The 16,980-nt window shown below is 38.4% G+C and overlaps 1 protein-coding gene across 1 annotated transcript in view; it reads right to left on the bottom strand.

Annotated features, from left to right (window-relative positions):
- Positions 1-5,924: 5,924 nt before the first annotated feature.
- The window catches only part of LOC138321723 (peroxiredoxin-6-like), a 36,392-nt gene continuing 25,336 nt past the window's right edge, over positions 5,925-16,980 (bottom strand). The window contains exons 2-6 of the mRNA XM_069265629.1: positions 15,761-15,917; positions 13,815-13,958; positions 9,730-9,803; positions 8,959-9,031; positions 5,925-6,308 (exon numbers count right to left, since the gene is read on the bottom strand). Coding sequence (XP_069121730.1) covers positions 6,183-6,308; positions 8,959-9,031; positions 9,730-9,803; positions 13,815-13,958; positions 15,761-15,917 — 574 coding nt within the window. The 3' untranslated portion in view covers positions 5,925-6,182. The remainder of the gene's footprint in view (positions 6,309-8,958; positions 9,032-9,729; positions 9,804-13,814; positions 13,959-15,760; positions 15,918-16,980) is intronic.

Genomic DNA, 16,980 nt, shown 5'->3' with positions numbered 1-16,980 from the left:
AAGGGTATGAACTCGGCAGTAGAGAAAAACGGACCTATTTTTTTTAAACCGTGATTATTTTAATAAATGGTAATATACAACATTGACTGATATCTTACCTTAAAGAGAAATAATTTATCTTTCCATTGAGTGCTTGATGAACAAAATTGGCCAAGTACTGACGAAGGTATGGCTTGATGAATCGGGAAATTTATGAAAAATATGCCAGGTAGACATTTCCCTGTCCGGTCTAAATGTCGTCTCGGCTCTAATGGGCACCTCAAAAAACCAAGCCAAAATCACAAAATCTACGCTTGTGGTGGTAAACAGTACCCATAACTGTGTTCATCCACAATCTCCTTTGGAGGTGTCATGACCCGTACTTTGTAGAAACTCCATTTAAACATCATGTAACTCACTTACTTTAACCGTCACCGCCATGTTCATTTGTTTTTCGGAATGCTTCTCGAGTTTACGCATTAGCACAACATAACATAATTTGCATAATGTAGTCACGATATGTAAAGTCGAGAAGCGTCCCGAGAGAAAAAAGAACATGGCGGTGACGGTTAAAGTAAGTGAGCTACACGATGTTTAAATGGAGTTTCTACAAAGTACGGGTCATGACACCTCCAAAGGAGATTGTGGATGAACACAGTTATGGTACTGTTTACCACCACAAGCGTAGATTTTGTGATTTTGGATTGGTTTTTGAGGTACCCATTAGAGCCGAGACGACATTTCGACCGGACAGGGAAATGTCTACCTAGCATATTTTTCGTAAATTTCCCGATTCATCAAGCCATAACTTCGTCAATACTTGGCCAATTTTGTTCATCAAGCACTCAATGGAAATATAAATTATTTCTCTTTAAGGTAAGATATCCGTCAATGTTGTATATTATCCATTTATTAAAATAATCACGGTTTTAAAAAAATAGGTCCGTTTTTCTCGACCGTCGAGTTCATACCCTTGATACTATAATATATATATGTATACTATTGGTTAAAAAATTTCGTGTCAGGTCCCTGTGGCTAAGAACATTCGAAATGAGCGGATACATCAAAAATATGGTAATGGTCGTATTGCACACATTTCTCCTTCAACTAAAGATGCAGACGACATCGGAGCGAGTACATCTACTGAAACCAACAAACCAGGGCTTAACTCAAAAGTAAATTTTGGGGATCAATGTATAGCTAAGCGATCCTCTGGTAAAATTATGATAAAGAGCGATTTTGGAACACGGGGCACGCTTCTCACGATATCAGAAAACAGGTTCCAAACTGATGAGAAAAACGTCGCCTATACACAAAATGCAACAGGTGTAAATAAACGAAAAGAATGTACCCTGGAAACGGACCAAATTGAAAACATTTCGGCCAAACAGAACTTAACACGACCTAAACCATCAACCGACAAACCAAATGATACCGATTTTTTTTAAGTCTGCTCGTTTCCAGAGGCAGATGAACTCCAAATTACCTCCCCCAGCGCCGGAAATGAAAGCTTTTCGAATCGTGTCGGTCGTTTTTTCTGGTTTTCCTTATAACTATGACTCAGCAATGCGTTGCTGAACTTGTGATGATATTTTTTCCTGTACAAGAAAAGGTCGATTTTACTTTTAACTTACTAGCAGTATCTTCTATTGTGACCAACCCATTCATGTATGCATTTTTGTTAAAAGATTTCAGAAAAATCCTCAGATGCAATTGCAAATAAATATCAATCGGGAACCTTCGGCAATTCCCGTACACGAGATTATATTACGGAAAATGCCGAAGGTTCCCGATTTTATTAAAAACTCTGATCATACGGTAAAATCTCTATGATTCGAACTCCGATTAATCGATTTTCGACTTTTTTGCTTGGTGCCGAATGTCCTCGCTATATAGCTCTACTTACGAACCCATCCATGATTTGAATATTTTGTTGTCGCGAACATTTTTCATGAACCGTTTAGAATGATATGATAGATAATCGACACCATTTGATATTCGATCCAACTTGCATTTATACAACCCACCAGACAGGTGTTTACCGTTAATTAAAGAAAAATTGCAGTAAGAACGTTTTATTTACTACCGTACGTGTGCAGGTAAAATCAGCAGTGTCATCAATGGCTGATAATAACAGACTTCATTAATACCTGAGGCCAGCTGTAATTGTTATGTCGACTTATATCTTATTCACTGATCAAAGTACAATGTATGGTCTATAAAACAAACATTTAGGAAGTTAAACACATTTTCCATTTCTTTATACATTAAAATGCGTGATATTTCATCCAATATTTTCCCTATCTCCATGATCCACGTACGTGGTGCATTCATGGATCTAAACCAACATAGATATACAGGGGCGTAGCTTGCTCTTTAAAAAAAAAGCCCGGGCTTGCACATAAAAAATCCTAGTATGGGTTACTCATTGTCTTGTAAAGTTAAAACATCTATGTACATTGTAGATCCGTCAAAGTCTTGAATGTAAATTAAAATCAAAGTAAAATAACCTAAACGTTTACGTAGATGATTTATCTAAAATTAATAGTACTGAAATATACGTTATGCGTTAATATGAATCTTCTAAGACACAAGATGGCTTGTTCAATATTAAAACGAAAGACACGCAAAGTCAAAGGACGACAGATGAAATATCGAAAGTGACACCTCGCAAATTATAGTGACACAGAGTAGATTCTACTTAGATAGTCCGCTAAAACCTGCTTATATTATTAGGCTTTTTATTTATTTTTTGCCAAATATAAAGTCTATATATTAGACCAAAAAAAACTTATAATATAGGCAGGCTTAGCGGAAAAGATTCTATTTAGTAAATGCACAATCTACTGACACATACTCTTGTTGGAGCGATACATTGTATAGAGAATTAAAACTTCCCGTCAAGAAAGACTTTAAGAAGACAAAATACTATTTTTTCAATCAGTGCGACTTTTATGCCTTACAATATGAGGCGCTGTTTTTATATTCATTCATTTTTTCACATATATGTATAATTCGATTTTTACACATAAAAAAATTCGATAACGTAAGAAAGTTCCGTCAATCTATCATCAAATCCCATTAGAGTCACTCAAGATACATGCAGGACTTATCATGAGATTTTCATATACTTTTTAAGTACTAAACATTAACCCATAATTATCAGGTACAGGTAGAAAACAGTCCTATACCTTTGATTTTAATAAATATAGTTTAGCAATACCAAGCATTATCAAATATCATTTTCGGTGCTAAACATTTCCTTAAAACGATTTTCCGTCGGGGGGCTTCGCCCCCTGAACCCCCTAACCAGGGCGCTGCCCTGGACCCGCTGGGGGCCTAGGCGGCCCCCAGACCCCTCGCCTGGGCTTGCACATGTAAAAGACTCTAGCTACGCCCCTGATATACATCCATATCCACACCTTGTGTAATTTCACAACAGCTTGGAATAGTGAAAATCGGATGACACTTCCATCGGCCACGGTGTAGAGATCAAGACATGATTAATCAGATTAAGATATTATTAATTCATCAAATTATAACTACTGTATTGATGTAAAAAAAAATTGTGTACATCATTAAAATATGTTGCATTTTATAGTGTGATGTTATTTTTGTGTGTTTAAATCCTTTCAATTTTAATAATACTAGAAAGTTAAGCGTAAATCTGGGATCCATTATCCAAAATATTCAATTCTACATAAATTAGTTCTATACTTCGGTGCGTTCAAACTTCCACGATAAGAGATGAAGTACTTACCGTAAACCTCGTTTTGGCCAATATTAGGTTCCCGATTGGATACGTGTATATGCTGTAAGGGAGGGGGATAACCTGTCTGTATTGCTACCACTAATTCCTTTGAATTAATTTAGAATTCACGTTCTGCTCGCTCCATCAGTTTTTATCAAATTTCAACAAGAGATCCCAGAGGGATCTTGGCGCCTACCAAAGAATGATCTATGTCCGACAAACGAAAGAGGGATCTTTTCTCTGCTTTTCAAACTTTTGCTACTTACATTGAATTGCTACTTATGAAATTTGAGAAACATCCTTCCAGTAATTTCTGAGTAACAAACTTCAATTATCAAAATCCAAGATAGTTACCTGATGGCCATCTTTTTGACTGATCAGTCCGAAAATGCAATATGCACAAATAAGGTCCTAGGGGAACTTACATATGAATTTGAGATACCGGTAGATCACTTCAGTATTGTCTGAGCAGTAGTGGTAACAAGCTTTAACTATCAAAATCCAAGATGGCTGCCTGTCGGCCATCTTGTTCATCGATCGGTCTCAAAATACAATATGCACAACTAGACCCCTAGGGGAACCTGCACATTCAATTTGAGACAGATCCATTCAGTACTTTCTGTGAAATAGCAATAACAAACTTCAATTGTCAAAATCGAAGATGGCAGCCTGTTGGCCATCTTGTTCATCGATCAGTCCGAAAATGGGATATGCACAACTAGAACCCAACGGGAACCTGCACATGCAATTTGAGACAGGTCCATTCAGTACTTTCTGAGAAAAAGCGGTAACAAACTTCAATTGTCAAAATCCAAGATGGCTTCCTGTCAGCCATCTTGTTCACTGATCGGTACCAAAATGCAATATGCATAACCAGGAACCTAGAGTACCATGCACATGAAATTTGAGACAGCTCCCTTCAGTACTTTTTGAGAAATAGCGGTAACAAACATCAATTGTCAAAATCCAAGATGGCGTCCTGTCGGCCATCTTGTTGACTGATCTGTCCCAAAATGCAATATGCACAACTAGGGCCCTAGGGGAACATACATGTGAAATTTGAGAAAGATTCCTTCAGCACTTTCTGAGAAATAGCGGTAACAAACTTTAACTATCAAAATCCAAGATGGCTGCCTGGCGGCCATCTTGTTAATCAATTGATCCCAAAATGTAATATGCACAACAAGGGCCCTAGGGGAACCTACATATGAAATTTGAGAAAGATACCTTCTGCACTTTCTGAGAAATAGCGGTAACAAGAATTGTTAACGGACGGAAGGAAGGATGGACGGACGGACGGACAACGGACCACGGATGAAAAGCGATTTGAATAGCCCACCAGAGCTGATGATGGTGGGCTAAAAATTGAAAAAGGTTCATTTCAAATATCCCCCGTTTGGTCAGACGCTTATGTTACACACAAAAAATAATTTCTTCAACAGAAATGAAAATACATATACAGATCATATATCTAAATACTGATACTAAAAAATATATACTACATCTACCAAAAACTTTATCAAGATTCCTATTTCAAAAAGACAACATAAACGATTTATTGTAAGGTATGCAATTTTTTTTATTTTATATTAGTAAAGCAAGGTAATACATGAATAATACTTGTTAACAATACAAATGCTACCACATATAACAGTTGTTAAAATACAAAATGTTAATCTTCTTTTGTAGGCTACAGATATGGCTATCAGTGCAGCTGATCTAAAACCAGTCATAAAAATATATGTATACAGAGAAAAAAATATTCCAATATATTCAGCAATACATCAACCTTAGATCTGGAATGGCATCCTATATAGAAACGATAGGCACAATTTAAAGTATACATTCATGATAAAAACTCGTGTTGATATACAATGATAACGAATAAAACAAAATATTAAAAGAATGACAATGTTCGTCAACAAATTAGAGTAGTCTCCCTTAGGTTAGTACTTTGGGATACAGTAGGGATAGATCTACCCACATCATAAAATGAAATAAATGTTATAAAAGTATCAATACCACTCAGCTTTATCAAAAACACTTTTAATATGTACAGTATGTGCCCAAACTTATTAATTACAACTTGTTAAGGTAATGGTATGGAATTTGGTCAATACCAAAAAATTAATAAAGTACTTTTTAGTCAAGCTAAAGTTTTTATCATAGCTTAAAAGATTTACTTAATAGCTAGTAATGTACAATTTTTTTAACTCCAAAATCAAAGAGGGCTACATATATATTTCAAAAACAAAATCATTCTATTTCAGAAGTTAGATTTCAAAATATACAAATTTCCTGTCGACTGCAATATGACTGTTGAAGTCAGTTCAATAGCAATACTAGTACTGTTATGCATGTAGAAGTGAATGTTTGTTTATGTGTGAATTTATCATCACTCTTTTCTCTGCATTACTGTTTTGGCTCTAAGGTTTTGTCATCAATGGGTCTATTAGTACTCTTTTGTGAGTCGAATGTAGTTCTTGCTTGACGGAACGTTCTTAACTTCATGTTTGGGGAACATGGCCTTCGCATCCTCCGGTGACAGCGATGGCACAACCATTACCTCGCCACCAGGCTATGATGATAAACATAAAAACATATAGTTACTGTACACCTGCTTATTTTCATGGGGATGATTTTTTGGTCTGTGCAATGATAAGCATAATGGATTAATTTCAAAATCTTAATTTGTTACATCCATCACATTATACAGTACTTAATGCGTCTAACATTCCCTCAAACGCGTTTTAGATTCGTTTGCGTTTCTTTCGTTTAGTTTCGTCGAGCGTTTTTCGTTTGCGTTTCGCGTTTTCGTTCGTTTGCGTTTTGATTCGATTTCGTTTGCGTTCCAATTCGTTTTGGCTTTCGTTCGTTTGCGTTTGCGTTCCAATTCGTTTACCGGATGTTATTCATAGATATTTGATTAGGAATGGTTGACTGCGCATGTGTTAGCTAAACTAAAAGTGGAGTCAAACGACGGTGTAGGCCGATAAATTTACGTGTTCTGGACAATGTAGTAAACATACACAAATAAATTTTAAAAAATCCTTTTGTATCTAGACATTAATTACATTTGATACATATAACCTACACACATTGTTTGATAGTAAGGATCATTTGTATACCTTTCTGCAAGGTCTTATATAGTACTAGCTATACACGTGTATGTGCTACAGGGGGGCAGGTACAATATACACTTGTAACACCCGCGGGGCTCGATAAAGTGGACTGAAGTATTACAGACAGGTGTGAACTCACGCCACAGGACGCCGTACTGCTGGTCATAATATATATATAACTCACTGGTGCATACATTATAAAAAAAAATAATATCCGACTCATCACTGTTAGCATTGGATCACATTATTTTCTAGTGATACACACTATTCTAATAATAAAATAACACAATTAATAATATCTCAACCATCGCTTAATACAGTATTTAAAACGAATACTTTTTTTTTTACATATTTTATGTGAAATTAAGAATGTGCCGACGTCAATATATATATACATAATCGTCCAACAGGAACTGACAGTTGATACATGTACATTCAACTGTATCTCTGTATTTACACGTATTCGCCATTGATATAATTGATCATGTATTTTATTGGTATGTTGATGTAACAAAACACACGAGGAATAAAACACCATAGAGCTGGTTTTGTACATGCACGGTGTCACGTATGCGTATTATACATCGTAGTCTAAATAAACATGTGAGGGGCCGTGCGCGTCTGAGGCGATCAGTGAGCCATTGTTCATGGGTGACTGCACTTGACCAGGTGTGATACAAGTTGACACAAAATCAAAATATGCCGCTGTCAAATAACAAATGGTATAAATGAAAGCAGGTAAATCGAGAGGGGGAGTGGGGATGGAGAGGGGTAGAGTGTTGTACATGTGTTGTCCGTGAATTATAAAGCAAATTTATATAAGACCTCCAAATGGGTCGGGTAAATGCTACAGATGAGTGTCCACATTGATATCTATATAACGGGTACGGTACGGGGACCTCCTCTGGAGTCATATATATACATTGTACATGTAATATATAACTACCTAACCGCTAGACCTAGTTTATACTTGCAGTAGTCAAACGTGCATGTTCACAATACCTACACTAAAATAAGAAGTTCTTCTAAAGTGTTTTCTTTTCTGAAACTGATCATTTCTATAAAACAGTACTAGTATGTGTGACAAATTCAGAGCAGACTTATAGATACTAGCATTGATTGACTATTTGTACACATGCATGTTTTATAATTATTTTTAAAATCTCGCTTTATAAGTTAAAAAATGTATTAATGCTTGGATATATATACGTAATCATATACTTATTGGTAATATATTTATAACAATTGCATATTTTCTAAGACAAGATATATATTTTTCATAATGATAAATCGTACTAAATCAAAATTGCGAACGTAAAATAGACATCGCTTTCAGAATCCGGATCACTAAGCTACCGGAGTCCCGATCGACATTTATGATTGCATTCTGGTCTTCCGGTCACGCTTTCACTTCGTTTACGTTTTTCGTTTTTCGTTTGCGTTTTTCGTTTTGCGTTTAGCGCTTGACGAAACGCGTTTTTCGTTTTACGCTATTCGTTTTTCGTTTGCGTTTTTCGTTTTTCGTTTGCGTTTTCGTTCGTTTTCGTTTAACATTTCGTTTGCGTTTTGCGTTTCGCGCTCGTTTCGAGGGAATGTTAGACGCATTAAGTACTGTACATGCATGCATGAAATCATTTGATCACATATACGAGGTAATCAATAAGCCCATGAGCCAATCAGCCATGTTATCAATATCAATTGTTATGTACATGTGTAATTAAATGACATTATCAGAATAATCATAGTAGTAATAATCAATTTGAGGTCACATAATATAGTATTCTGTATTTGCATATTGCAGAGTTATCTGCCCTTGCGGGTAGGTATTGATTGTGACGTCATGTGTTTGCGAGCGTAACATCATACTTTTCGGATAAAACAAAGTAAATTGCGCTCACAAAATAATGACGTAATAATCAATACACATGTACCTACCCGCAAGGGAGCTAACTCTGTAATATGCAAAGACGGAATTGTCATTGTAGAAAGAGAAGTCACTGACATCTGTAGACCTAGAGGTAGACATATTTGGTTCATTACATTTACGTCCTACTTAAACAGTCAAGAGGCCGTCGAAAGGACAAAAAAGCTAAAGTTATAACTTACAGTCCAGTTCACGGGAGTGGCAACTTTTTTGACAGCAGTCAGCTGGAGCGAGTCAACGACACGTACAATCTCACTGTGGGTAAAAGAAAACAATTGTTACTGTATGTCAGATCTTGATTTCTTGTTGTTGCTAAACTACTTCTCTTAACCGATTCATCCCTACAAAATGCATGTAGACTCTTTTAGTTAAAGGCTGGAATAGTCCAATTTTGAAATTTTGGGGGTGAATGAGTTAAGACAAAATTGGAAGTGTACCTGCACCCTTATGGACACATTTAGTCTTCTAAATCAAGACAGGACTAGTCCATTATGAAATTTCAGGGAACATGAGAAGTAGTTTGTTTAATTTAATCTTTCACCCCCTAGATGGTGAGACAAGGAAATCTCAACCCAAGTGGTAAGATTCCTTAGATGACAAACAAAACTTTTGCCAAATGTCAGCTAAGAATCTTATCCTCAGGTATGAAATTTAATTTATATTTATCAATGTGCCTTGTTAACAGTATTAACTACATCCGTCGCCAGAGTGGACGACTAATACCCCTCTTGCACAAATTTAGTAATAACTCCATCAATAGGGGACATTGCAGAACCCTATTTATATTGTTCTGTGTACCAAATTTTATCAAACACTGTCAAGTAGTTTACAAGAAGTTCACAGGACAAAGTTGTGTCTGCAGACAGACAGACGGACAACCCCATCCCAGTATACCCACCACTCCCCTTAACTTCGTTGCAGGGGATATAAAAATTTTCCAAATCTCGACTTACGCAAAGTTTCTGCCTGTGGTAGCTGGGTAGAGGAAGGAGAGCTTCAACTTGTGGTCTGGGCCAATAATGAATACCTAAACAGAAAACAAAAACATTTTATTGGTACAGCACCCTGTCAACCAACGTTACAAAATCAAAACAAGAGGACATCAACACGCAGTAATGAATTTCTTCTCAAAACTTTATTTATGGTGTTTTTCATAGATTTTGAATGAAACCCACGTCTTCTTTTCTTGCGTGTTTGTCTGCAATGGGACTAATTAATTGTAAAGTGATACCAGATCACTTTTGTGCAGGAACGTAATATTTGTAATCTTCCCGCTGAAATGACGTTACCACGGGAAATCATCTTTTGATGTCCTCTCATCACCGAAAGAAACAATAGTCTCCCATATTTCATAGGGATATCCTGTGGTTTCTAGGGAAAGGATATCTCTATCTTACACAGGGGGTGTAAGACAGCTCATCCGTGCTAGACAATAACGTGACGTCATCAATACATGTGGCATAACTGCAGTGCTTTGTAAATGACGTCATCAATTTTGACGCATAACGGCGTTCCTGCGATAATGGCGCGATAAAAAAGCTGGAAACCAAGGGGAATTTCAGCAAATTTTCTTCTAAGTATGGGAGAAAAAGAATCAAACATGGGTCTGTAGAGTAGACAGGGATATCTCGACCCTCGTGAAAGATTTTGGCCGTCAACCCATGGCAAGCCTCTGGTTGACCGGCCAAAATCTTTCACTCGGGTTGAGATATCCCTGTCCACTTCACAGACCCATGTATGATTCTATTAGTCCCCCACAAACGTTATCAGGTTTCACATGGTACGTAAATTATTCCCATTTAGTGTTGTCTTGCTAGTTTTGTATAATATTTTGTGACGGAGTGATACCCTATACCATAGTGACTGATTTATTTCTATAATTATATCGCTTTGTCTTGGTTAATTTAACTACCAAGAGATTAGTTTTGTACTTGTGTTTGTTTTTTTGTCTGTTTTTGATTGTTTGTTTGTTTGTTTTTGTTTGTTTGCATTCTGTGTCCTATTATAACCGCCATGGCCATATAAGGACATGCCAGCCAGTAGGATTAGGAGACGGAGGAATACGGGAGTACCAGGAGAAAAACAACAACCTGCAATAAGTACCTGATGGGAACTGCCACACATGGGATTCAAACTTGAAATCCAGAGGTAGAGGACTAGTGGTCATATCTCTGAACATCTTAACCACTTGGCTAACACAGCCTCCAGTAGCTACCCAGAGGTAGAGGACTAGTGGTAATATCTCTGAACATCTTAACCACTCAGCTAACACAGCCTCCAGTAGCTACCCAGAGGTAGAGGACTAGTGGTCTCTGAACATTTTAACCACTTGGCTAACACAGCCTCCAGTAGCTACCCAGAGGTAGAGGACTAGTGGTCTCTGAACATCTTAACCACTTGGCTAACACAGCCTCCAGTAGCTACCCAGAGGTAGAGGACTAGTGGTCTCTGAACATCTTAACCACTTGGCTAACACAGCCTCCAGTAGCTACCCAGAGGTAGAGGACTAGTGGTCTCTGAACATCTTAACCACTCAGCTAACACAGCCTCCAGTAGCTACCCAGAGGTAGAGGACTAGTGGTCTCTGAACATCTTAACCACTTGGCTAACACAGCCTCCAGTAGCTACCCAGAGGTAGAGGACTAGTGGTCTCTGAACATCTTAACCACTTGGCTAACACAGCCTCCAGTAGCTACCCAGAGGTAGAGGACTAGTGGTCATATCTCTGAACATCTTAACCACTTGGCTAACACAGCCTCCAGTAGCTACCCAGAGGTAGAGGACTAGTGGTCATATCTCTGAACATCTTAACCACTTGGCTAACACAGCCTCCAGTAGCTACCCAGAGGTAGAGGACTAGTGGTCTCTGAACATCTTAACCACTTGGCTAACACAGCCTCCAGTAGCTACCCAGAGGTAGAGGACTAGTGGTCATATCTCTGAACATCTTAACCACTTGGCTAACACAGCCTCCAGTAGCTACCCAGAGGTAGAGGACTAGTGGTCATATCTCTGAACATCTTAACCACTTGGCTAACACAGCCTCCAGTAGCTACCCAGAGGTAGAGGACTAGTGGTCTATCTGAACATCTTAACCACTTGGCTAACACAGCCTCCAGTAGCTACCCAGAGGTAGAGGACTAGTGGTCTCTCTGAACATCTTAACCACTTGGCTAACACAGCCTCCAGTAGCTACCCAGAGGTAGAGGACTAGTGGTCATATCTCTGAACATCTTAACCACTTGGCTAACACAGCCTCCAGTAGCTACCCAGAGGTAGAGGACTAGTGGTCATATCTCTGAACATCTTAACCACTTGGCTAACACAGCCTCCAGTAGCTACCCAGAGGTAGAGGACTAGTGGTCTCTGAACATCTTAACCACTTGGCTAACACAGCCTCCAGTAGCTACCCAGAGGTAGAGGACTAGTGGTCTCTGAACATCTTAACCACTTGGCTAACACAGCCTCCAGTAGCTACCCAGAGGTAGAGGACTAGTGGTCTCTGAACATCTTAACCACTTGGCTAACACAGCCTCCAGTAGCTACCCAGAGGTAGAGGACTAGTGGTCTCTGAACATCTTAACCACTTGGCTAACACAGCCTCCAGTAGCTACCCAGAGGTAGAGGACTAGTGGTCTCTGAACATCTTAACCACTTGGCTAACACAGCCTCCAGTAGCTACCCAGAGGTAGAGGACTAGTGGTCTCTGAACATCTTAACCACTTGGCTAACACAGCCTCCAGTAGCTACCCAGAGGTAGAGGACTAGTGGTCTCTGAACATCTTAACCACTTGGCTAACACAGCCTCCAGTAGCTACCCAGAGGTAGAGGACTAGTGGTCTCTGAACATCTTAATCACTCAGCTAACACAGCCTCCAGTAGCTACCCAGAGGTAGAGGACTAGTGGTCTCTGAACATCTTAACCACTCAGCTAACACAGCCTCCAGTAGCTACCCAGAGGCAGAGGACTAGTGGTATTTGAACATCTTAACCACTTGGCTAACACAGCCTCCAGTAGCTACCCAGGGGTAGAGGACTAGTGGTCTCTGAACATCTTAACCACTTTGGCTAACACAGCCTCCAGTAGCTACCCAGAGGTAGAGGACTAGTGGTCTCTGAACATCTTAACCACTTGGCTAACACAGCCTCCAGTAGCTACCCAGAGGTAGAGGACTAGTGGTCTCTGAACATCTTAACCACTTGGCTAACACAGCCTCCAGTAGCTACCCAGAGGTAGAGGACTAGTGGTCTCTGAACATCTTAACCACTTGGCTAACACAGCCTCCAGTAGCTACCCAGAGGTAGAGGACTAGTGGTCTCTGAACATCTTAACCACTTGGCTAACACAGCCTCCAGTAGCTACCCAGAGGTAGAGGACTAGTGGTCTCTGAACATCTTAACCACTTGGCTAACACAGCCTCCAGTAGCTACCCAGAGGTAGAGGACTAGTGGTCTCTGAACATCTTAACCACTTGGCTAACACAGCCTCCAGTAGCTACCCAGAGGTAGAGGACTAGTGGTCTCTGAACATCTTAACCACTTGGCTAACACAGCCTCCAGTAGCTACCCAGAGGTAGAGGACTAGTGGTCTCTGAACATCTTAACCACTCAGCTAACACAGCCTCCAGTAGCTACCCAGAGGTAGAGGACTAGTGGTCTCTGAACATCTTAACCACTTGGCTAACACAGCCTCCAGTAGCTACCCAGAGGTAGAGGACTAGTGGTCTTTGAACATCTTAACCACTTGGCTAACACAGCCTCCAGTAGCTACCCAGAGGTAGAGGACTAGTGGTCTCTGAACACCTTAACCACTCAGCCACTGTGGTCACCTTTGTACATTATTTTGTGATGTTATGGTATGAAATGCACATATCATATGGGGAGCAAACATCGTTAATTAAGGAATAATTTCTATTTATGTTGTTTACTAGTCCATAAACTGTATTTTTTGTACAGATATTTTAAATGCCGCACATAAATGTTGAGAAACCGTGGTTGTGACAAATGGGTTTTGTAATATATTGGTTAAGATACTCACTGCTCTGCATGTAAGAGGGAGTCCTGCTTTATCCTTCTCATCTGGATCTACCATTCCTAACTGGACAGCAAGGTCCCTATTGGAGTCGGAGATAATAGGGAATGATAACTCCTTACCCTGGCAGTTTCCGTATGCAAGCACATCCTGTAAATGTATAGATAGAGTAAAAACAAAACCCTTACAATGATTTCCATGGTGATATAACACCATCATAGTGATTCCAATGGTGACATAACACCATCATGGTGATTCCCATGGTGACATAACACCATTATAGGGATTTCCATGGCAACATAACATCACCAGTGATTCCCATGGTGACAAAACACTATCATAGTGATCCACATGGTGACATAACACCAACCATAGTGATTCCCTTAGTGACATAACACAACCATATTGATTCCCTTAATGGTTCCCATGGTGACATTATACAACCATAGTAATTCCCATAGTGACATAACACCATCATAGTGATTCCCATAAAATCATAACACAATCATAGTGGTTCCCATGGTGACATAACACAACCATAGAGATTCCCTTAGTGACATAACACAATCAGTGATTCCCATGGTGACATAACACCATTATAATGTTTCCCATGGTGACATAACACCATCATAGTGATTCCCATGGTGACATAACACCATCAGTGGTTCCCATGGTGACATGATACCATTATAATGTTTCCCATGGTGACATAACACCATCAGTGGTTCCCATGGTGACATGATACCATTATAATGTTTCCCATGGTGACATAACACCATTATAGTGTTTCCCATGGTGACATAACACCATCATAGTGATTCCCATGGTGACATAACACCATCAGTGGTTCCCATGGTGACATAACACCATCAGTGGTTCCCATGGTGACATGATACCATTATAATGATTACCATGGTGACATAACACCATCATAGTAATTCCCACTTACAAGGGCCCAATGAGCCTGAATCACTCACCTGCTATTTGATAATCATGGTCCATACTTATGACATAAGAGAGTCAAAAAGAATTTCTATGTATGACTCTGCAATATCAGGTGTCTAGGCCTCTTGTCTTGACTATTGTGACCTTGAATGAAGGTCAAGGTCATCCATTTGAACAAACCTTGTAGCCATTAATCACAACATGTCACAGGCCCAATATCAGCACCCCTTCTGACATCAGAACCTAGGACCTCTAAACACTAGCCAGAGATTCTACAAATTAATCTTGATGGTCAATGATGATCAAACAGTACCAGGACTACACAGTCAGGAGTCTAAGATATACACTTACCTTTGACCTAAGATTATAAACTTTGACCTAAGATATACACCTACCTTTGACCTACGATATACACCTACAAATGTATCTTTGACCTAAGATTATAACCTTTGACCTAAGATATACACCTACCTTTGACCTAAGATTATAACCTTAGACCTACGATATACACCTATCTTTGACCTAAGATTATAACCTTTGACCTAAGATATACACCTACCTTTGACCTAACCTTTTATCTACGATATACACCTATATTTGACCTAGCTAAGATTATAACCTTTGACCTAATATATACACCTACCTTTGACCTAAGATTATAACCTTTGACCTAAGATATACACCTACCTTTGACCTAAGATTATAACCTTTGACCTACGATATACACCTACAAATGTATCTTTGACCTAAGATTATAACCTTTGACCTAAGATATACACCTACCTTTGACCTAAGATTATAACCTTAGACCTACAATATACACCTATCTTTGACCTAAGATTATAACCTTTGACCTAAGATATACACCTACCTTTGACCTAAGATTATAACCTTTTATCTACGATATACACCTATATTTGACCTAGCTAAGATTATAACCTTTGACCTAATATATACACCTACCTTTGACCTAAGATTATAACCTTTGACCTAAGATATATACCTACCTTTGACCAGTTCTTATGAGACTCAGTGTCATCACAAGACAAGGCTATCAGCTTTACACCACGTTTTTTAAACTCTGGTGTCATTTTCTGGACCTCGGCCAGCTCGGTTGTGCAGACGGGGGTGAAGTCGGCCGGGTGGGAGAACAAGATGGCCCATCTGAGGAACAGTAAAAACATGTCAGTGTCATCGTGATCATCATCATCCTCATCATCCTTTTACCATCAACATCATCATCCTTTTACCATCAACAACATTAACAACATGTTACACATTACATGATGATAACAAAACTCATTACACTCATTTAGCATATATCTTCCACATCATATCCATCAGTTTCGTATTCATAGTATTGGCCAATACTTGTAATATGTGAAGTTTTGTGACAATTCATAAGATTGTACTTTCATTCAAAAAAGTTTGAAAAATCTTATTTTATTGGAAACTTTAATAGAATTATATTAATGACTAGTGATAAAACTTGTCAGCCGTTCCTCTCCCTTAATGATGAGCCTGTTATACATGTATTATTCTATGAAGCAATCATATGATAGTTCTTCAAGTGAACAAATTAAAGCTTGCTGCTAACAAGGGATGTTGTCAACAGTTTCTTCAAGAAGGTTGAAAGTAATTTAGCAGTTTTATGTAAACTAATTGCAATAAAGGCAAACCTGCATATAAAGAAAATCCTGGGGATAAAATAATAGTGGCGCGTTATCGACTATACGGTTTGACTTGTTGGACCTAGTTGTTTGTTTATGAATTAAAGATAGACCTGGTGATGATTTTATAGTGTTTTCAGATGAGCCTTGACAAAGCACTCATAGTCTTGTATCAAAACCTGCAGCTAGGTGGGTCGGGATTTAAACTTGAAATAATGACTTCAACAAATATGTTACAGATTTATAATACTTGAAATAATGACTTCAAGAAACGATACAGATTTATACTTGAAATAATGACTTCAAAAAATGTTACAGATTTATACTTGAAATAATGACTTCAACAAATGTTACAGATTTATACGTAAAATAATAACTTCATAATAACTTCAACAAAAATAACAGATTTATACCTGAAATAAAAACTTCGACAAACGTTACAAATTTAAACTTAAAGTAACAACTTCAACAAATTTATACACAGGTCAAAAAGTATGATAAATGGCCATTTTGATTATAGCTCTATAAAAAAATGGTCCTAATTAACAAGCATGCAG

The sequence above is a fragment of the Argopecten irradians genome, chromosome 4 (assembly GCF_041381155.1).
Source record: "Argopecten irradians isolate NY chromosome 4, Ai_NY, whole genome shotgun sequence".
NCBI lineage: Eukaryota > Metazoa > Mollusca > Bivalvia > Pectinida > Pectinidae > Argopecten > Argopecten irradians.
The sequence above is the reverse complement of the archived record's forward strand: the minus strand, read 5'-3'. Positions and strand labels throughout refer to the sequence as shown.